The sequence below is a fragment of the Euprymna scolopes genome, chromosome 3 (genome assembly GCF_053919585.1).
Source record: "Euprymna scolopes isolate OS-2025 chromosome 3, ASM5391958v1, whole genome shotgun sequence".
Taxonomy (NCBI): Eukaryota; Metazoa; Mollusca; class Cephalopoda; order Sepiida; family Sepiolidae; genus Euprymna; species Euprymna scolopes.
In genome coordinates this window covers 181,568,783-181,591,956 of record NC_136484.1, presented here as the reverse complement: position 1 = coordinate 181,591,956, position 23,174 = coordinate 181,568,783, and the positions used below count along the sequence as shown (strand labels likewise).

Here is a 23,174-nt window from a genome sequence, read left to right as displayed (position 1 = left end):
GGAAAATTATTGATAGTGTTTTCAGCTAGACGAGTGTTTCTCATGAAAGTTTGATGAGGGGAGACCATAGATTGGAGCTCAGACGAGCACTTGCCATGAAAATAAGGATAAAACATCTCTTCTGTGAGAAAAAGGTTGCAGACAAGGTAAAACAAATTAAAATAATTTGTGAAAAAAAAGTTGTTCAATTTTTAGCAGACAGAGAATAAGTTTTGTATGTACTTTTCAAATAAATGACCGTCAAAATTGAATTTTTCACCAATTTTTAGGATTTTTTTTTTTTTTTTGATGGATGTGGTTTAGGAAGAAAACCATAAAGAAGAATGTAACTTGATAAAGTTAGTTGTATCTAACTAAAAAAAGAATATCAACCAAGAAAAAGAAGAGTTGCCATCTTCCATAAATAAAACTACATCTCCACAACTAAATAGATATCAACGTTTTTTCAAGAGAAAAATGGAACACAAAGAAAATGGCTTAGCAGGCTGGCTTTACAATATAAACAAAAACTGTATCTTGGGAATTCCATTTTAGCAAACCAATGGCGAGCCCAGAATAGTATCCTATCAAGAAGCGATTAAAACATAAACTGATTTAAATAGTCTTTTTAGCATCAAAACACATCTATGTGTATTAATCAAGACTAGAAGAATCCAAGGAAATTCCACGGTAGTTGAAAATTTTGAAAACACATTATGAATAAAATGAATAAAAGAAATACCGACAAATTTAAAACAATTTTTTAGTAAATTCTTTTATGAACTTTTAAAGCTAAAAAGAAATGATTTAAAAAATTTAGATTTTTTTTCGATGAAAATTCAACACACAGCAAATTTTGTTTTGTTTTCTGAATATTTTTTAATATAAATTATAAAGGAACAAATGTCAATTCATTTGCAGATTTTTTTCTAATTTTAAAAAAAAATCTATAATAAAAAAAAAATTAGTCTCCTCTCAACATGACTTTTTTCAATTATAAAATTTGAAACCGTAAATAAACAGCCATGTTTTCTTTTTTTTTAATTTTTAGAGATAGATTAGTTTTAATGATTTTTAGCTGATAAAGAGCGACTATAAAAGGAGTTAATTCATTTCTCATTAATTTATATTTGCGACGATGATGTTTTTTTTGTGACACAGGACATACGGGCAAGTAAATGGATATTTAGATTCTGTGCAGATGTATATCATGTCAACCATGCAGTTAACAATCCAGACCCAAGTACATAAGTGCAAACTGAAACAACAACTCAATCTAATGCACAATATTGCATTAAGTAGATCCCTCATGTAGCTGTTACAACTTTTAAGCTAAAATGAGTGCACATACCAAGAAAAGTATTTTCAAAATTTTGAATGGCAGAGTGGGGTTGAGAATTGTATTTAAACTTGCATAGCAAATTGAACTTCCATCCTAAAAATTGAAGAGAAATTTGTTCATAATTGTTTCTTATAATCAGAGAAATTTGTGTTTTATCAATATATAAAGTAATCTGGAAATTTGGCAACTCTTAAATAGTAGTTATAGTGTTTTTTTATTCATTTCTTTTTATAAATAGTAGAAAAAATAGGAAGAGTTTGGTGCGTAGATTAGTGATTCTTTAAAACAACGCATTTCAGGTGAAAACATTATTGCCAATTTACATGTCATGTCGAAATTAGTATAGATTCCAAAAATTATGAAAAATGATCCAGTAGAAACATAATTACAAGTAAAAAAAGAATTTATCAAATTATCAAGTGTTATTATATGTTTTAATGTGACAGAGGTGTGTGACCAATACAATAGGACAAACTAGTTTATCTCCCTTGACTTAAATTGAGGTAAATCAAGGGTCGGCCAGTTTTAAACATTTTAAATGGCAGATTATTAATGACCGTCACATATAAAGTAAAATCATCAAAAATAAATAAAAAAATATTAAAGTATTTATTTATTTATGTACCAAGTCAAATTTACTTCACTATTATATTTTCATTGCAAAATAGGCACTTACTGAAACCACGGAATGGGTTGATATAAGTAGTCTGAGCACTTTGGCTAGAACGCTGCAAAATTTGCAGGTTTTGAAATAACAACTGCCAACATAAGACCATCAAAGATGTACAAGAAGTAATCATGGGCTTCTAAAATACTGGTTTAAACAGATAAACCAAGTCTTATATACATTGTCAGCATGTCATACATAATGCAGCCATTGCCCAAACTCTTGAAAAAATATATCGTTTAAGTGAAAGCTATGTCTTGACTACTGGAAATTTATTACCACAAGTAGTCATAAATTATTAAGATATTCAACAAACGATCATTTATACAATGATGAGTTTGTTTAGATATCAGTTTTTTGTTTCAGTGATGAGGGTGAGATTATTCGTGCAAGAGAATTAGCATTTGACCTCCAACAAACAATGCTAACAAGCTAATATATTGTTTTTAGAATAAGATATTAAAAGTGTTGTCAGTTTATTTCCAATTGATAATTAATATCATCAATGTAATAGACATAAAGTGGTTAAAGGTTAGTCAGTGAAACCAGTTATTTATAAAAACACAATTGGCCCATGCTGGAGTATTATTGAGCTAGTGCATCTACCACTAGTCTCAGTACTATTAGCTAAGTCCAACCTTTGTCTCATCATCGCAACGTAGCATCCGTGTGTCTGTTTTACAAGTACTTTAATGAAATGTTCTTGATGAACTCATTACTCTTGTGCCCCATCGACGTACATACTCCCGGCTAACTTGACAAGTACTAAATTCCCACTCTTTCAGTGTTGAGATCCTTAAATGCCAGAAAGCTTTCTACTCTAAAAGTTTATTTCCTAGGACGGTTAGACATTGGAATTCCCTCCCTATTTCCTACTTCACCGACTGTACTAACCTGCTGAAGTTTAAATCTAATCTCCTTATATTCCAATTTGCAATATGCCTTATTTGGAGTAAAAAGAGTAAACAAAAAAATGCTGCTCACTTTGACAATATTTCAAAACAATTTATCATTTGATAATATTTTAAAACAATTTATCATTTGATAATATTTTAAAACAATTTATCATTTGATAATATTTTAAAACAATTTATCATTTGATAATGTTTTAAACAATTTATTATTCGATAATATTTTAAAACAATTTATCATTTGATAATATTTCAAAACAATTTATTATTTGATAATATTTTAAAACAATTTATTATTTGGTAATATTTTAAAACAATTTATTATTTGATAATATTTTAAAACAATTTATAATTTGATATTTCAAAACAATTTATCATTTGATATTTCAAAACAATTTATCATTTGATAATATTTTAAAACAATTTATAATTTGATAATATTTTAAAACAATTTAACATTTGATAATATTTTAAAACAATTTAACATTTGATAATATTTTAAAACAATTTAACATTTGATAATATTTTAAAACAATTTATTATTTGATAATATTTTAAAACAATTTATCATTTGATAATATTTTAAAACAATTTATCATTTGATATTATTTTAAAACAATTTATTATTTGATAATTTTTAAAACAATTTATCATTTTATAATTTTAAAAACAATTTATCATTTCATAAAACGGATATTTTTTTTTGTTTGGCAAAACCTGCTGTTAAACAAAAAAAAATGTGTTTTTTTGTTGTTTGAACCACGTTTTGTTTTCATCTACTTTTATTATACTTTCACCTTTTTAGATTCTTTTTATTTTTTATAAATTTTTTTCTATTTTTTATTCGCTTTTAGTTCTTTAAAAAAATTTTCTTTAAAAAAAAAAAAAGACATTGCCTGTAGAGCTTCTACAAGAAAAATAAAGGGGCATAAATGAGCTGCACTCATTTGCCTGTTTCTATTGTGCTTACAAAATAGTGCATTCAGGGTTCATTTTGCCATTCTTTCTGACAGAGTTTGAATGAGAGGTGCAAAGACATGACTAGAGGATATACATTAAGGGGATGACAGTTCGAAATCATGAAAAATTTATTTTTAAAAAAAATACTTATAAAAAAATAAAGTAAAAAATAAAATAATATGAAACAAATAAAATAAATGAAAGCCTAAACACAAAAAGTTGTTTAAACAAAAACATTTCCACTTTCTCTTTAAGCAGACTGAGACTTAATTGAATAGCAGCCACCATTAACTGTAGTTTCCTTGTTGAAAACATATCGAACACTGACAAAATTGATATTGTTCAAAAGATTAATATCTCTGACGACAAATATCCAAAAATTAGCTGAAAACATTAATTCTTTGACCATAAACTCGGCCGTTTTTTGTAAGGAGTCAGTTTTTGCATCAACATTTTTGCAAGTCATTTACATCTCGCGATTTCGACATACATTTAAAAGATGTTATTTCAAAGGCCTGTGATATCATAAAGTCGCCATGACCAAGATGACTACAGAGATTTACAGACTGTGCTATTTTATTATTAATCGCTAAAAATCGTCAAATTTGATTTTCTTAATTAAAATAAAACTACATGATCAATTTACGTGATTTTTGGAATATGGCATCTCCGTTCTGTGGCAAGTACATACATCATAAATATTTTTCTGTATTTTTTTTTTTTTTAAATGAGTGTAATTCTAAATAAACACCTTATTTAAAAAAACAAAAATACAGAAAAATATTTATGGCATTTATCTTTTTTGGTGTAGGTCAGAGCTGGTGAATGATTTCGGTTTTCTTTATACTGATGGTTAGACTAAAGACTTTACATGCAGCAGAAAGCTGATCAACAAGAAGTTGAGCTTCCTTGAGGGAGTTGCAACCAATGCGGCATCATTTGCAAATAGAAACTCCCTGATGATTCTTCTGCAAAGGAGCATTTTTACTTTGATAATTGAATATTCCTCCACTTGTACAGAACTGAAATTTTACTCCAGTATCAACATCTGAAAATGTGTGTTTCAACATAACATAGAAGAATAGAGCAAACAGAACTTTAGCCATAACACATCCTTGTTTTGTGCCATTGGTTACTCTGATTTTTTAAGAAGAGTCCCTACTTGACACGATTTTCATGAAAAGATGTTATAATGTTGTTTGGAATGCCAAGTTTCTTTTAATACCCTCCAAAGAAATGTACGGTTCTCAGAGTCAAAAGCCTTAGTAAAATCAATGAACACCGTGTACAACTTTTGGTTTTTCTCACAAACTTTCTCAGATACTTGACGCAACGAGAGTGCAAAAACGACACTGCGATTTGGGATAGATTTCATCAACAACATATCTAATTAATCTGTTGAGTATAAGTCTGGTTCGAATTTTACCAGCAATTGAAAAAAAGATAAATTGTAGTAATTATCACAGACATTTCGGAGATCTTTGTTTTTATAAAGATGAAGGATTGAGGCATCCTTGAAATCTTGAGGAACCTTTCCTATTCAAATGGATACAAAAAGAGCATCCAATTTTCTAGTCAACTTTTGGCAACCATGCTTAAACACTGCTGGTGGTATAGTATAGTTTGCAGGTTCCTTATCTATTGCTATGTGCTTGATAGTGTCAAGGACTTCTTGTAGAATCAGCAGCTCAGACATTTCTGTTTTTATAGGAAGCTGCTGAATTGACTCAATAATATTGTCGTCCATAACAGAGGAAGTATTTAATACTGTCTCAAAATGTTCTTTCCAGCAGTTCAAGATATCATTTTTATCAGTCAACAAGGTTCCATCTTTTGTAGAAACAAGTGAAGTTCCCGATTGTTGAGGACCAAAAACTTTCTTTATTCTCTCATAAAAGGCCTTGGTATCTTTCCAATCGAATACCACTTGAATAGATTTTGCATAATCAGCCCACTATTTCTGTTTCATTTGTCGCAGTACTTTTTGCACTTGTGACTTACAGGTTTTGTAAGCCTTCTTTTTTATAGCATTGTCATTAAACCATGCATTTTATAGCATTCTCATTAAACCATGCATTTTCGAGATTTGATCCTGTGCTCCAACATTCTGATCGTCGAACCAATCCTGATGCTTACATATTGGTAAGTGTAGCAGTCGGAATTGCTACAATCACAGGCAGGAGTCGATCTTGCGGCTCTAGATTTGAAATCCATTTTTTTCCTGGCTTATCCAACTGGAGTCCTGCTTTCAATGAGTACATAAAAGGTGAAATTGGCAACTCTTCCTCCTCTTTCCTCCCTGCTCTGCCTAGGCCCCCAGGCTAACATGAGTACTACAAGCCAACAAGGCTATCTTCACACCCGACCTTCATTCTTATGCTACGGGACTTTCTAATCTTTTGTCCATTACGCATAGATTTCACGCTATTGACCCGTTTCTCTCTTGTACACGCTACTAATGAAGATGACTCATGTCCAGGTAGCCTACATCGAAAATTTCAAGTGTTTAAACCCAAAATTGGCGGAAGAGTTTGGTAAAGTCTGCAAAGGTCAACTTTTTCAACTTTGACCTCTTGGCAGCCAAATTTTTGCCCAAAAACTGATTAAAAAGTTTGCTGCATGTCTGAATATCCTTTATGTAAAATTTCAAATGTTTAGACCCAAAATTGGCTGAATGGCTTGCTAGTGACCGCAAAGGTCAAATCTTTTGAACTTTGACCCTTTGGTAGCCAAATTTTCGGTCAAAACTCCATTAAAATGTTTGCCCTATGTCTGAATATAGTTTATGTAAAATTTCAAATGTTTAGACCTAAAATTGGCTGAGTAATTTGGTAGAAACCGCAAAGGTCAAATTTTTAAAACTTTGACCCCAATTTTGACCCCTTAACATTTATTGTTTTGGACTCAAATCATTTAAAAAGTTTGATCCATGTCCAAGTTACCTACATCTAAAATTTCAAGATCCAAAATTGGCTGAGGAGTTTGGTAGAGATTTTAAAGGTCAAATCACTGAATTTTGACCCCTTGACAGCCAAATTTCTGGACGAAAATATTTTCACAAAGTTCAATACCTTTTATGTCAAATCTTGAGTCTGTAGACTGAAAATTGACAGAGTAGTTTGGTAGGGAAATGTACACCCACAGACAATTTCACTTTTATAGATATATAGATTATATATTACTAGCAAAAGTACCCGTCGTTGACTGGGTTTAAAAACAGCCTACAGAAAATGGACTCTGATTTATGAAAGTACGATAGGTTATGAAAAGGAAGGGTTGTAATGAGATAGCTTCGAACTTGGGGGTATCAAAACAAAAGCAAAATAGGATGAAAGTAAAAATAAAATAGATAAACCCCATAATTTATTATACCATACCTGTTCACACTGAAACACTTATCACAATATTCTGTGGATCAATATTAAAAAACCTTGTTAAACTTTGTGACATATTTCCATTCTTTGGAAGTCAAGTGCGAACGAACACCCCATATCACACACATATATACATGCATACATACACAATACACATTACGCACACATACATATACATACACACACATGCAAACATACACAAGACGGTCATTGGTATACATACATATAAAGATATACATGCATACATACATACATACATGTCTATGAGCATACGCTCATATATACCCATATACATACACAATGCATAATACACAAACATACATATACATACCCACATGCATGCATACACATATACATACATATACACACACATATACAAATACATACATACATATACTTATACATACATATACGTACACATATGCACATATATATACATACACATACATATATATGCATTCATACACACACACATACATGCGCATATACACATATATATACATATGCATACATACACATATATGCATATACACACATACATGCATACAAACATATATAAATGTATATACATACATACACAAATATATATACACACAGACACATATACATACATATACACATAGATATAAATACATATAAACACACATGTACATATATAAATATACACACACACACATACATATATAAATATACATACACATATAAATATACATACACATATACATACATAAATACATATAATGGTGGCAGATTAATTGTTACATGCATCCAGCATTTCAGGCGTACACACGTCACAGCTTTTTTTTATCGCCACAGGACTTTTTTTTTTTAATAGACAAATGCCTAAGGGATTATCTATACAAAGATGATGCTACAGAGTTCTAGCTTTGTACGACAGCTAAATCTCTCTCTCTCTCTCTCTCTCTCTCTTTTGTAATATATATATATATATTGGTGCGAAAAGAAAAATATTGTGTTCAGGGGAGGAAGACATAAATATAAGCACGGAATTTTAATTTTTAAGCATTAAATGTAGACAACCATTTTTTTAATTGTTAGGATCACTTGGTTAATTTGAGGATAGTCGTGCACGTGCACTCCGTGCTGAAATAATAATGTTATTATTTAGAAAGCCATTCTTAACATGAGGAGGTGACAGTGTTTTGTACCTATTCTGTACTTTAACCTTACAATTTAATAAAAACAGATATCATAAAACTGTAATTAAACTTGAAAATACTATTTAAAAAAAATAGCTCGGATCAATACGTGCACTCGCAACAATTTGAGTTACATAAGAAAACTCCTTGACTGTGCTTGGTGACGGTCACTGGCGGTGAGAGTCGACCAAAGGCAGACATAAAGTGTTGCCGACGTAAATCTATTTTGGCAAAAGTCCGTTTTGTTTGGTACAAATTTTGTACATATTGTACAAGTACCCAAATAATAAAATTAAGCTGCTTTTATATTAAAAAAAAGTTGCCATTCGGACTTAAGGTTAGTGGTAGAGTTAAGAAAGTGTACGGTTTTGCTATTTTTACAAAATTTAAAAAAAAAATTTAAAAAAAAAACACATAAAAACTTCACACCAGTGCATCAATTTTCCCTGTCACCGCTTGGAAAATCAGACAAAATTATACTTGTGCAGAATACGGACCGCGCTGAAATAATAACGACGTTATCATTTAGAAACTATTAAATTTTTAGATGAAAGCACACACAGAATAGTTACAAAACGCCCCGCCATGTAACCATTCTTTACGTGGCGAGGCGTTTTGTAACTATTCTGTACTTTCATCTAACAATTTAATAAAATAAAAAAGATAGAGTAAAAGGTACCCAGAGTTATCCGTGCTGAAATAATAACGTTATTATTTAAAAAGCCATTCTTAACATGGGAGGGGATGGTGTTTTGTACCTATTCTGTACTTTAACCTTACAATTGAATAAAAAAAATCATAAAACTTTAATTAAACGTGGAAATACGATTTAAAAAATAGCGCGGATCACTCTCTGCATTAGCACCAACTAGACAATAAAATTTAGCAACCATTTTAGGAGCTAACTGTTTCAATATAATCAGAGAATTCTTGTTCCAAGAGGGTTGCAAAATAAGTCAAGATCGATTTCCGTCAAGATTCCCCGATCAAAAAGCCTTCGGCGATCGGCAAATAAATATAGCTCTCTGCTTCTAAAGGAGGATATAATACTTGGGATGTCGGCCTAATCCATTGGTTTATAATAATAAGTACCTATTACATGAAGTGATTTAATTATTTCTAAAAGACTAAAAGACTTGAAAACAAATTTCCCTAATATATTATTAGGGAAATATCTGTTAATCTGTTAACGACTATATATAAGAAACAAAAGTAACATTTACCTTTTTTCGAGGAGACAAATGACAGTAATCGGTTTCCTTAATTTTGTAAACAATAAAAATAGTGACAAATTTTCAGCCGGTGTCGAATAATACTTTTCTACTCTGTAGAAACAGCCCGGTCGATGTGGAATCATCTGCTACATATAGATTTATGACTGAATTTGTTCCAGTTGTCAAAGTTAGCAACAAAAAAGAAAGAAAAAAAAGCGTACGAATTCCAGGTGTGCATTTATAGTGATAAACAAAAATGAAGAAAAACCTTTTTGTCGCAGAATAGAGATTTTATATTCCAAGAATCACAAAAATTGATCAAGTATTTTTTTTCTGAAAAATAAATTTGCCAATTTTTACTCATAAGTGACAGACAAAGCCATGTTTTAAGAGTGGAACGATAAAATTATCGCCCTAGAAGATGCAGCAGGATCCCATTTCCGTTTAATGAAAACCGGTTTTCTTTTTTTGTTGCAGACCATTTACTAGTTGGCCAGTTGTGTACAAATCCCAAGAGCAATAGGATTCTTCTATCATGTCTGAAACTGACATAATGTTCAGTGAGCAAAATCGGAGATGCGCCACTGTACAACTCATGCTTTCTACCAATCCAAGTTGTGACAACAGAACCATTGCCAGCATCCTCAAAATGCAAATCCGAACAGTTCAACGCTTGCGGACACAGCTCAACAAAGTTTCCAGCTATGGTTATGGTCTTTGGTGTTGTTGGAATTTTTTTTGTACCAATAATGGTGTTCCCCCCTGTTTACATTTATTATTGTTTATCTGGTTCTTATATATGATGTTTTTATTTTGTATCCATTATGATTTTTAGTTTCGTATATTTTTGGTTTGTACGAAACTTCCTTTAATTTGGAGAAAAGGGAAATGCTAGCTCTGTGGTGATGTCACGAGCCCAGCGCGTATTTCGTCCCCTTTTGAAATTCTGCTGACATGGAGAGTGAACTGTTCATTGCCCAGCGCTGAAAATGGAATTTTGAAGAGCCTCCTTCAAAGAAGTAAACCCGGCAAGAAATTAATACCCGGCTGTGACGAGACAGACTTCTGAAACCTATTTACGTGACTACGGTTCTGCACGTATTTTAGAAGGAGTGGAATTTAAAGAAAATACCTTTTACGTGACAAGGAATTATGGAATTTCCTATCCGGACAAGTGACGAGGTCTTGCTCCTGTAATACATGTGTGTCTCTACAGTTTGCATGCAACATGGAGGGAAGGAAAATTCTAAAAGAACTTTAAACAAAAAGAAGAAAAAAGCCACTTGCCTGACAGACTTTCAATTGTGAGTACGCTCCTAAAATTAATTTCATATGCGAGTGTGATTAGGAGATACTACTATTTTGTACATTATTATTGTATTCGTTTATGGATACACACAACTTCTTTATAAGAACCAGCAGTGTTGTTATTTTTTCATTACATGTTACTTTTTTCATAATATGTTACCTTGGCGTTTAAGTTTAATGCCCGCAAAGGGAAAAATTTGCAACTTATTGTAAATAAAGTTTCTTCTTCGTTTCAAATCAAGACCTTTATATTTCATTCTTTACCCTCTCCCCCTCATTTGTTTCATGCTTTTTTTTCAGCTTAGTTACTTTAGTATCGAATTTATCTGGAAGTAGGATAAATTCCGACATTTTGCAAATTTTTCTTCCCTTATTTAAAAGTAGTTTAGGAAATTTCTGCTTTTATTTGGGGGCATTTTCAAATTGTTTTCCGACATTTTGCAAATTTTTTACGTTTATTTAAAAGTAGTTTACAAATTTTCTGCTTTTATTTGTGGGCATTTTGCAAATTGTTTTCCGACATTTTGCAAATTTCTCCCCTTTATGTAGAGGTAGTTGGGAAGTTTCTGCTTTTATTTGAAAGCATTAGGCAAATTTTGTCCCCATATTAAATGCATTTTGTCAATTTTTTATTCCTTTTTTCGGAACCCTTTGAAAATTAAGTATATTCCCTTTTCATCGAGATACGTTAATTCTCTTTCGGTAAATGCATTTTGTAAACTTTGTCTCTATATTAAATACATTTAGCAATTTTTTGTCCCTTATTGAAAATTAAGTGTACCCTTTTCTAATCGAGATACACTTTAATTCATTGAAATTTCTATTACATCCGCTACCGGACACTTCAACGTCACTTAGATTCGTTCGACTACTGTGAATTTCTCCTGTTAGTTAAAGGCATTTTCCTAATTTATTTTCCCTTATTTAGAAGCATTTTGTAAGTTTACTGCTTTTATTTGAAGGCATTATGTAAATTCATGTTTCTTATTTCAGAATACTCTTCAAATTAAGTGGTCAGTTATTTCAAATAATTTAATGAACTAAGTTACTATACGCCTTTTATGATACAACGTGTATGCCCCCTTCTATTTCGAGACGCGTTTCTGTTACTTCCTCGTCCACAATGACTGTCTAATTAATTTCTTTACCTGCGTTCTCTTCCCACTTGTAACTTAGTGCGTCTCTCAACGTCCCCCTAAAATATTCGAGGACTGCTATGTCCTGATTTTAGAAAGCGTGTAATGTAATTTAGTGTTTCCAACATTCGACTTTCGCTTAATAAAAATTCCCGAATTTAGAATTTATGTACGTCTAATGTCTTTATTTATATCTGACTAATATTTTACGCACTTTTCATAAATATTTTTCTTAATAAAAAGATTAAGCGATAAGTATACACTTTCCTTTTTTCTATTCTTTAGAATTGGAGTTGTAACTTTCGTAGCCCTATTTCAGAATATAATTTACATTTTATTTTTAGTTGAATTTCCATGGGTATTGCGATTTACATTGAGAGATTCTATAGCATTTTCTGTCCCTAGTCAGTGAATAAGAAATCCTACTAGACTGAGGTAATTTTATTTTTCGTCCTAATTCAGTGTGTTCGATATTTTTCGGAAGCTGGATTTTCCCCACTTTAAGAAACGACTTTTGTCTAATTATACCCTCGTGGGGAGACTAGTAAATAGAGACACTGTGTCCGAAACCGGTTTTAGTTATATGTTGGTATTTTTACCCAATATATATATATATATATATATATATATATATATATATATATATAAAGGAATAAGTATATATCCCATTATTTTGATTTAATGAACATGTGCGTTCTCTCACATGTGTTAAATGTTTCTGGGTTGTGAATTAACCGGACAACATTATTAGAAATATATTATACGTTGAAGATATTTCTATAACGAGTTTGTACCCATTTGCTTTGCAGACTGTGTTATTCTAAGAGTTTGTGAAAAGACAAGCTCCCCTTTTCTTTCTTAGCCCGTATTTGCATTTGGTTATTTGGATTCCTTTGAAGATACACATGTGACATTGGTGGTATGTACCCTCCCCCGACGTAGTTGTATATTTAAACTCTCTTCCCACTTTTTTCCTATGTTACATTTCAGTGGGGATATTGATATAAAAGTGTTAACGCTATTATTTATTTTCTAGTCAATTAACTTCCATATAGAAGTTTGAATTTTAAATTCACTTAATTTTAATTTTGAATCATAGTGACTCTTTTAATTTGTAACTGGGGATTGTATCCCTTGATATTTTCACGGGTAAATATGCTGTATTGGTCTTGTTTTGTTTGTGCTATGAGGAAGGAATTTTATGCAAATACCTTTGTAACCTTTGTGTGTGCATTTTTTTGTGTATAATTCTTGAACGCCTATTTTTTTTATTTGATTGGATTTATTCCATATTTTTGAAGGAAAAAAAAAACGCTGCACGATGTTGGTCACTCGTTCTTCCGGATTCCTTGTAAAGAAACGAAAGTTTTATTTGGGGAAAATTATCGCCGTCTTGGATTTGTTGCGGTTGCAGAGGGAATTACCTCAGCCTTATTTTATGACGATGAAGGCTGATGTCGATGAATGGTTGTCATCGGTAGATAATATTACAGAGTTGTTGGGTGATCGTTCCTTACGTGAGGACGTGGACTGTTCGCTTGCAGAAGCGGATGCTATTAATGTTGTAGTGTTCTCGTCCCAGGTTCGATTTATTCTTTTGAGGTTGGCAGATGGTGTAGAGTATGATTCCTTGTGCAACCCTGAGATATTTGAAACCCCTAGGGAGATGCTTGGCGAGTCACCGACTACTAAGCCCGAATGTCCAGACTCTGGAAACTGTTTGCTGAGTGCTGGCAAGTTTGGCTTGGAAGATGTTGCGTCACAGTCTGAAGGCAGTGTTGCAAGTGCCACTTCAGAGGATCTACGTAGTCAGGCGCTGAAGTTTGATTTTTCTGGCGGGCAGTTTGCCTGTAGTATTCTAAAGAAAAATGTATTGGGAGTGAGATTCCCAAGTATTATGAATGATACCACTCGTGTCCATGACTTGGTAAGTGTGGGCATAAATATTATGAAATTTATGGAAGGATTTCCATGGGATGTTGGAATTGTTTTGCCCTCTAACCATGTGAGTTCGAAAACTCGCATGTGTGGTTATCTTCCACAACCTTGTCAGAATACAGAGGAACTTAATCATGACGGTGGGATATTACTCCGGTCATGTAGTTCTGACAATGGTCAGTGGTTAAAGGATAGGAGTCAATCCTGTGAGAAAGTGCCAGCTTTGTGCATTTTAAGTGCTAATGTTAGCACTGGGAGAGAAATTCTCCATCAAGGGTATAGGGCAGAAAGCACTATATCCACCTGTGAAGGTGTAAAAACCAAGAGGAGAATGGTTTTTGAAGAGTTACGTGAACTCAAGTTGGACTGGGGCGTCCAGATTCAGGTTGAGTGTAACTCGATGAAGAATCCCATGAGGGATCCTGTTGAATTTTCTGACTACATGGTGTGTAGTTCAGCTTCTCCGAGTTCCTACGAGAGTGTAGGATATGTTGTGCAGAGAACACTTGCAGAACCTTCATTCTATGAAGTGGCTCCTTTAAGTAGAACAGTTCCTGCATGCAGGTGTTTTTGTTTTTGAATATTTTGTGGAGATCTGCCTTGACATAGCCTACTGCAGTATTGCAAGAACTATCGAAGTCAAGCTTGCTTTGACCAGGGGTGTTTCTGAGGCGCTCAGAACCATCTTATGCCTGGTTGGGAGGGATTTTTCTAATACTGAGATGTTTGTTTCAGTGCTGAACACAAGATTGGATCTCTCCTTGATAGGAGTCTTCCATAAGTATTAGATCTCCAGCTACCTAGGTGTTTCTGACACATATATTCAACTTTGTTTGTTTAGCTACATGTATATGGCTATGCAAACGTTTAGAGCTGTAATTGCCTTGCATAATTTGTGCAAAATTTGGGTTGCAGTTTTATTTTATTCCACCGAATTGAAGAACTCATCCAAGCATAGGGTTGATTGGATTCGTCCCTCTTGTAGCACCGGTGTTGATCTCACTGGGCTCTTGTGGTTACGAGGGAGCTGAGATATTTTGGTGTTCGCCAGAGATAATATAAGGATGAGGAGGGTGGATGGTAAGTGAACTTCTCAAGCCTTTATACTCTTATATGCAAATAGTCAATTACCTGGCATAATATTCTCAGTTCAAACGTTTGTTGCAGCCTAGCATCGTAGCATTAGTTTTAAATTTATGAATCTGGTTATGTACTCCCCTGTTCTAACCTTTTCATGTGAATTTGTATAAAACAAGCCTATTTAAATTTTTCTGCTTTTTTGCTCTAATATGTGTTTCCTGGAGTTCTTCTGACCATACATTGTGGTATATGTATATATAAAGAAAAATTTTTTTGAATTGTAAATTTTACAGGTGTCATCCAACAGTAGGTTGACTGCCATTTCCTGTCGGGGGAGAATGTTGGAATTTTTTTGTACCAATAATGGTGTTCCCCCCTGTTTACATTTATTATTGTTTATCTGGTTCTTATATATGATGTTTTTATTTTGTATCCATTATGATTTTTAGTTTCGTATATTTTCGGTTTGTACGAAACTCCCTTTAATTTGGAGAAAAGGGAAATGCTAGCTCTGTGGTGACGTCACGAGCCCAGCGCGTATTTCGTCCTCTTTTGAAATTCTGCTGACATGGAGAGTGAACGTGTTCATTGCCCGGCGCTGAAAATGGAATTTTGAAGAGCCTCCTTCAAAGAAGTAAACCCGGCAAGAAATTAATACCCGGCTGTGACGAGACAGACTTCTGAAACCTATTTACGTGACTACGGTTCTGCACATATTTTAGAAGGAGTGGAATTTAAAGAAAATACCTTTTACGTGACAAGGAATTATGGAATTTCCTATCCGGGCAAGCGACAAGGTCTTGCTCCTGTAATACATGTGTGTCTCTACGGTTTACATGCAACATGGAGGGAAGGAAAATTCTAAAAGAACTTTAAACAAAAAAAAGAAAAAAGCCACTTGCCTGACAGACTTTCAGTTATGAGTACGCTCCTAAAATTAATTTCATATGCGAGTGTGATTAGGAGATACTACTATTTTGTACATTATTATTGTATTCGTTTATGGATACACACAACTTCTTTATAAGAACCAGCAGTGTTGTTATTTTTTCATTACATGTTACTTTTTTCATAATATGTTACCTTGGTGTTTAAGTTTAATGCCCGTAAAGGGAAAAATTTGCAACTTATTGTAAATAAAGTTTCTTCTTCGTTTCAAATCAAGACCTTTATATTTCATTCTTTACCCCCTGCCCCTCATTTGTTTCATGCTTTTTTTTTCAGCTTAGTTACTTTAGCATCGAATTTATCTGGAAGCAAGATAAATTCCGACAGTGTGGTTTCAAGTGAGGGCCACATCATGCCATTTCATATCTTTGAAATCGGTTTGAAAGTCAATACCAAAGTGTACCTGGATGTTCTAAAGAATGTGGTGATCCCTTAATGCAATCAGGTGACTGCTGGCAGACCCTGGGTGTGGCTGCAAACTCGGTGCCGGCCCCCAAGTCCAAAGAAACCCAAGCTTGGCTGAAGAAGGAGTGTTTTGACTTTGTACTCTTTTCTCATTGCCTCCCCTCCTCTCCTCCGACCTGAAACTACTGGACTACTTTGTTTGGTCATACGTCGAAAACATCACCAACATGATCTCCCACAACACCAAAGCTAGCCTGATCGCTGTCATTCGCTGAGTATTCACTAAGCTTGTGGAAAAGGCATGATCCCAGTTCTGGAACCATATCAAGGTGGTGATTGAAGATGAAGGCGGCTACATTGAATAGATGTCAGCTCTACTACACAATCAAGTTATCTGATATGATTTTTTCTATAAAGTTTTAAAATCAAGCTGTAGTATTGTTTTCTTTAGGGCAACACATTTATCGTTCCACTACTAGAGAACATAATAAAGACAGGTAATCATGTTTTTTTTGTTTTGTTTTGTTTTTTTACAGTTTCTACGTGCATTAAGATTGTCTTCCCTTGTCCACCGATTCGTTGGATGATTTTTTTTCACCCTTGTGCAGTTAAACACACCTAAAAAATGCATTCACTTCTCAGTCTAAAAATAACAAATAAATAAATAAACACCTTATTACGCACGCAAACAAAAAAAGATAAATTTCAGAGGCACAAAGATTTTAAAAAATATGCCCACACAAATTCTGCGGGAAGCAAAACTTAAAATGCGTTTTGTTTGGCAGACGTAGTTGAAACCATATCACATGACAAAAGAGTGCACTTCTCAACCAATGAACGCACAAAGAAGGATTTAGTTTTCAAAACCTTTTTTCTCACATCGCCTGGGAGTCAATCGACAAATACTTAAACGAATTCACTCACTCATTCTCACTCAGCACTCTGCGTTTCTCACTCTTCGCTCACCGTTCTCTTTTCTATTCACGTCAATGACTTCATTGCTATGTATTTTTCCGCTAGCATGACAAAACACGATTATCCACACACACACACACACACACACACACACACACACACACACACACACACACACACACACAGAAGCACTTATCCACACACAGAGCAAATAATAGATATTTAGCCGCACGCAAGGATATTTACCTTCTTCTTTATTTCTCCTAGCTAGTATACACAAAAATTAAGCCTGTTCTATCACTGAGAAAACAAAGGGCACTCTCTGTTTTTCAATAACTTTCACATTTGCAAGAACTGTCTATGCAGCCACATATTTTGGACACTAAAAGATGATTCATTTGTTACTTGTTATTTTTGTGTATATAAACACCGTTTATTTCACATGTTTGATTTTATTTAATTTTATTTAATTTGTGGTGGGAAAAGGGATCTTATGAGACCTGAGTACCACTACACCCTCATCAAAACACAGAAAAATTGGATTCTCTTGAATAAAAAAAAAGACTACTTGATTTAATTACGTAATTTTTAGAATTTTTCATCTACATCCTGTGACTGGTATGTACATCATACAGATATTTTTGTGCGTTTTTTTTTTAAATTTAAAATGCCACCATAAATTCTAATCTGAATAAGAATAAAAAAATATATATATGGTCCCAGGGAGGAGGTTATCTTACATTGCATCCAACGGTGAGATCCTAATTTAGGAGCTTTATTGAGTTTGGATTCACCTTTAAGTTATAGTAATTTCCAGGTCCATTCTAATTTATTGTGAAAGTACACATCATGTTCCAATTTGTGAGTTAAATAAAATTTGGATGTGTATTTAGAATTACATCTATTTAAAAAAAAATACAGAAAAAATCTTTATAGTATACATACAGATGTCATATTCCAAAAATCACGTAAAGTAATTTTTTATTGAAGCAAATCCAATTTTACGATTTTTAATAATTAAATATTATGGCAGCCGCCATTAATGATCTCTTATAGAAAAATAGATAAATCTCTTTAATTGAATCGAGTTGTCTGCCCTTCTGAGTTGTCCGCCCTTGAATTTAAATGCACCCTAAACAAATATGGCGAATGGATTCTCTTCCATCTGGTACGTCATAAAATTTGTTTTTCTTAAATAAAAAAAACAAAAACAATATACTTTATAAATGTATATAATTTTTGGGAATATAACATCTTCATTCATCATAACGATTTTTACACATTTTTTTAAATTGATTTTTGAAAATAAGTTTAATTCTAAAAAAGCACCAAAATTTGTCCAGGCCTACACTTCACTATTTCTTTCTCCGTTAAGTGAGGGAGAAGTTTTTCTAGACTGAGGCAATTTTTGGGGGTGAGGGGGTTCCAGTCTAGAGTGTCCTTTTTTGAGGAATTTTACTCACATTAAAAGTTGACCTTATGTCTAACTCTGTTTTCATGAGAAGGCAACTAAATAGGAACACTAAGCCTCCGATAATCTTTTGCAAGGTGTTCATTCATAGCCTACTGAAAGACTATGAAATCCATATTCACATCCTTTATAATACATTTTTCTGATTATCCTATTTCTGAAAACTCCTATAATATGTATATATATATATATATATATAACTCAGATATATTTCTGAAAATTCCCATAAGCTACTCAGATATAAGGCTATGATCATTTTTATATGCAGCTTACTGTGAGATCATAGAAGTTAAATGATGTTCATTCTAGTCGGTATCTCTGTACACCTGTGGAACTCTCTTCTGTTTGCCTGCTTTCCAGCTGACTACAATATGGTCATCTTCAAGTCCAATGTAAACAAGTTCTTGATGAGCTGTTTCCCTTAAGTAATTCAATTTACCAAATTTACATTTCTAACGATTACTATAGTGTCCCTTTGACTACTGTACACTCTTTAACCCTTATCCTCGAGTGGCCTCTGGGCCTTGATAAGTGGTGATTCCTTTGTATAAAAAAAACAAACTTAGGAGTCTGTTTGGATTACTAGATGTTGTATGTAAAACCCAGTTCAAGTGAACTTGCAAACCGAGAGTCGATTACCAAACTGCGACTGTCACAGACAGAACAGGCGATCTCTGGCTGTTTATTATGATCTGAGTTGACTAGAAACTGGTGTTCAGATTTTCAGAAATTGAAAGTAATAGCATTAAGAGGTTTTAGCAGGGTGGGATCTTGTTCTGTTCTGTCAGAGGGGGGAGAGCAGAAATTGTTCGACATGAGACTATTTTTTTTTTTTTTGCTCCAATCAAGACGTTGGGAAGTTGGATTTACCTCAAATTTAAAACCGACTTCTTGTCTAACTTTGCCCTCATGAGGTTCTAGATTACTTTGGATAGGACACTCTATAGCTTAGGCATATCAATGTTTTAACCAGCTAATTTTTCAAGAGAAGATTTCAAGGCCAATGTATAAAATTGTTGAAGATAGAATATTATCAAATAAAAAGAATGACAAAGTTTATCCATACGAAAATATTTTTTGACTGCAAGTGAGATAAGTCAAGGGAATTTTTGTTGGAGGATTGCCATGATCATGGTTGGTTACCCTGGGTGGTTAGGCCAGCTCTTTCCAACAAGTTCACCATGTCCTGGACACTGGCTGACAGGCACAATAATTTTAGGCTGTTTCTGTTATGAGAGTAAGCTTTTGGTTACTGGAACCGTGAATGGCTTGATCTCATAACAGAAGCAGACTTGGGCTACAAATATATTAAAGCACATTTCTTTTATATTCCAGTGCTTTTCTTTGTGTCTAATGCTGGATATGACATATTGGATTTGTGATTTCTGCTTTTAGTCTGAAGATATTTTCAGCCAATGCTTCAGCAATGTCAAATATTCTTTACATATATTTCTGTTCAAAATACAAGCATGCAAATGAAAACAAAATAATAAATTGCAAACAATAAAGAATTTAAAAAGTAATTACTTTTACAGTTCTGAATTTTTTAGATGAAGTATGAGGTTTATATTATTTGGATTAATCAGACTATTGTTCTCATCTTAAGTGTTATTTGCACAACGTTTTGGTTGGTGTAACCTCTAACCTTCTCCAAGAGTATAAGTCGTCATGTTTTATATTGGTAAAGGGGTAGCTCTATACTTCCAAGGTTTCACATTTAAGTTCTAGTAAAAAGTAAAATCAAAAATAAAACCAATAAAAAATTATCAAATCAAACACTATGAGATATTATTTCTAAAATACCTATGACAAAAAGGGGGGGGGAGTGCTAAAGTTTAATTAGATCCATTAACCAATCGTAAGTTCTTAAAAACTTAATTTAGCATAAATGTTAAACCATGTGTTGTTCTCATTATCATATTTCTGAGTGTTTTAGATGAGGAGTGATAGTTTGAAATTCTTTACAGATTCAGAAAGTCAACAAGATATGAAAAAGTTTGGCGTTTACTTTAACTGAAATGTTGTGTGAATAACACTCAAGATCAAAACATGTCCGATTAATCCAAATAATACAACGAAATTTATTGTTCATGAAGCCGTTCGGTTCACTACAAAATTGTGTCAATTGAGAATGTATGTAAGAAAGTCTGTAAATAATGTATGTGCTAGTAAAGAGAAGTGTTGTGCACACATGGAGCCAAAGTGTCCATTGAGAATGTGTATAAGAAATATTGCTTGATATGAAAATTAGTTTACGAAGAATGTATTCAACAAAATCTGAGAAGGAGGATATGTTCTTATGTATGTATGAGTAAAAAGTCATATGCACCATTGTCTAAGCCTCTGTCAAATAGAGATTCGAACAAAGATGATCTAACATATTGTCTGTAGCAGGCACTGAATCAAAAAGAGGAGAAAAGAGTTTGTTTATCCCTTTTTATAAAGAATATCGCAATGCCACCTGCCGTCATTAATAGAGGAGATAATACATGGCTGACGACCTCTAGTGAGTGTCTGTATAATTGTATTAATAAAGGGAGGCAATGCTATCATTAGAAGCTGTGCATTGCTAATGACTGATGTATAAAGTTGGTGACACAAAGTTTTATTAATGCAGTGTATAGAAATTCAAACTTTTTCTTGTCATACGATACTGATAAAAAAGTATTTGCTTTGTTATCTCATGATGACAATGGATATGATACAATAATTAACTAAGCACACTAATTAATAAAGAAAGATAACTGGAGTTTAATTTTTTGACTTTGTCTGCTAGTATGAAATATAATGAACAACATATCACGAATGTTCCTATTAACTTTCCTTTCCTTCTTCCGAATACAAAGTTAGACACAATTTTGGTTTTTAATGTGGAGAAAATTCAACTTCCATAAAAATAGACATTCTATTTATTGGAAACAAAAATAAAGTTGTTTCAGTTTAGGAAACTTTCTCTTAATCTGAATAAGGACAAAACGGATACTACACTTTGATCATAAATGTCTAGTCATTACTTTACTCTGATTCATTCTCTTCAATCATTTTTTAATCATTTTTGTTTCAATATATTTCATGTCAGTGTTATTTTTATAAGGGAAACAAAGAGACATACAGACCCCCTTTCATTCTTCAAACTGACTTTTTATATGTAAAAAATTAGATTGCATAATTTGGCTACCAACAGTAATTTCACAGAAGATAACCTTGCTTGACCCTTCATTTGACAGAGGCAAGAGATAAAAATATCTTTCTTCTCTGCTAGGAAACTGTATTTCTGTCATATAAATCTCAAAGATCTAGGGCTTGCCCTTCAATAATTTGGTTGAAATTAATATGTTCTGGACATAAAAAAAACACATGAAACAATACAATAATCTTCAATTCATTTTTAAAAAGTTAATTTTCTATTCAGGAGCTTTTAAAATAATGTAATAATTTTATTACTAAATGTTTTCTTGATATTTCTTGGAAGCTAGTCTGCACATCATCATCGACAGCCCTGCTGTTTTTTTTTTTGTTGTTTTTTTTAACAGCATCGGCAACCACAGCTCTCCAAATTGTAGAACCATGGTTATCTCAAGAAGACAAATAAAGACGGTAGTTTCCTCTTTCTTTCCATCTTGATTCGAAGACGCACCTCCCCCAGTGAGTTAAATATGCCCCCAGATACCAACCTGGAAATTTCTATGACTTGACGTGGTACATACAGTGCCTAGCCTTCCCAAATGGTCACCCATCTGATACTGGCCAGTCTCATCATTGCTTAACTTTAGTGATCTGGTGAGAACCAATGTGTCAACGTGATTGTGCCATATATTAGTGTACACATTTTGTCAAAAACGATTAAAACAAAATCATGCTTGACCAATGTTCTTTTCAAATATATAAGAGTGTTTGGCGTTTCTACACTAATTGGGGCAGGATTTTGTAACCGATAAATGAAAATAAAAAACAATGGTTTCAACTGATTTTTTTTGTCGATTCTAATAAGTTATAATGGTAGCTTCCAAATTATGCAGTCGGAATTACCTGAATATTACTGAATTATAAACAAAACAACCTTAATCGTGGTAGCAAGTGAAAAATTGCCGCCATTTTTTTTCAATCAAAACGGAAAAATACCTCCCTTTTGAACTCTCCTGTGTACTTACGATCGTTTTCATCAATTTTTTTATTATCTGTAATAAATAATTTTCTACCTCATGGATTTTCATAATTGTTGGATCTAATCATCTTAAAAATACAAGGAATATGTAGATACCATTGTTTTCATGTGAAATTCAGTATTACGATTTTCAAAATTTCGTCCCAATAGTGTAGAAGCGCCGAGGAATTTGCTAACAAATTCTAAAGCAAAAAAGAAAAA

General features: G+C 32.9%; 1 protein-coding gene across 1 annotated transcript in view; it reads right to left on the bottom strand.

Annotated features, from left to right (window-relative positions):
* The window catches only part of LOC145260331 (transmembrane protein 144-like), a 72,584-nt gene extending 62,814 nt beyond the window's left edge, over positions 1-9,770 (bottom strand). The window contains exon 1 of the mRNA XM_080118247.1: positions 9,617-9,770. Within this exon, the coding sequence (XP_079974373.1) occupies positions 9,617-9,750 (134 nt within the window). The 5' untranslated portion in view covers positions 9,751-9,770. The remainder of the gene's footprint in view (positions 1-9,616) is intronic.
* Between the last annotated feature and the right edge of the window lie 13,404 nt (positions 9,771-23,174).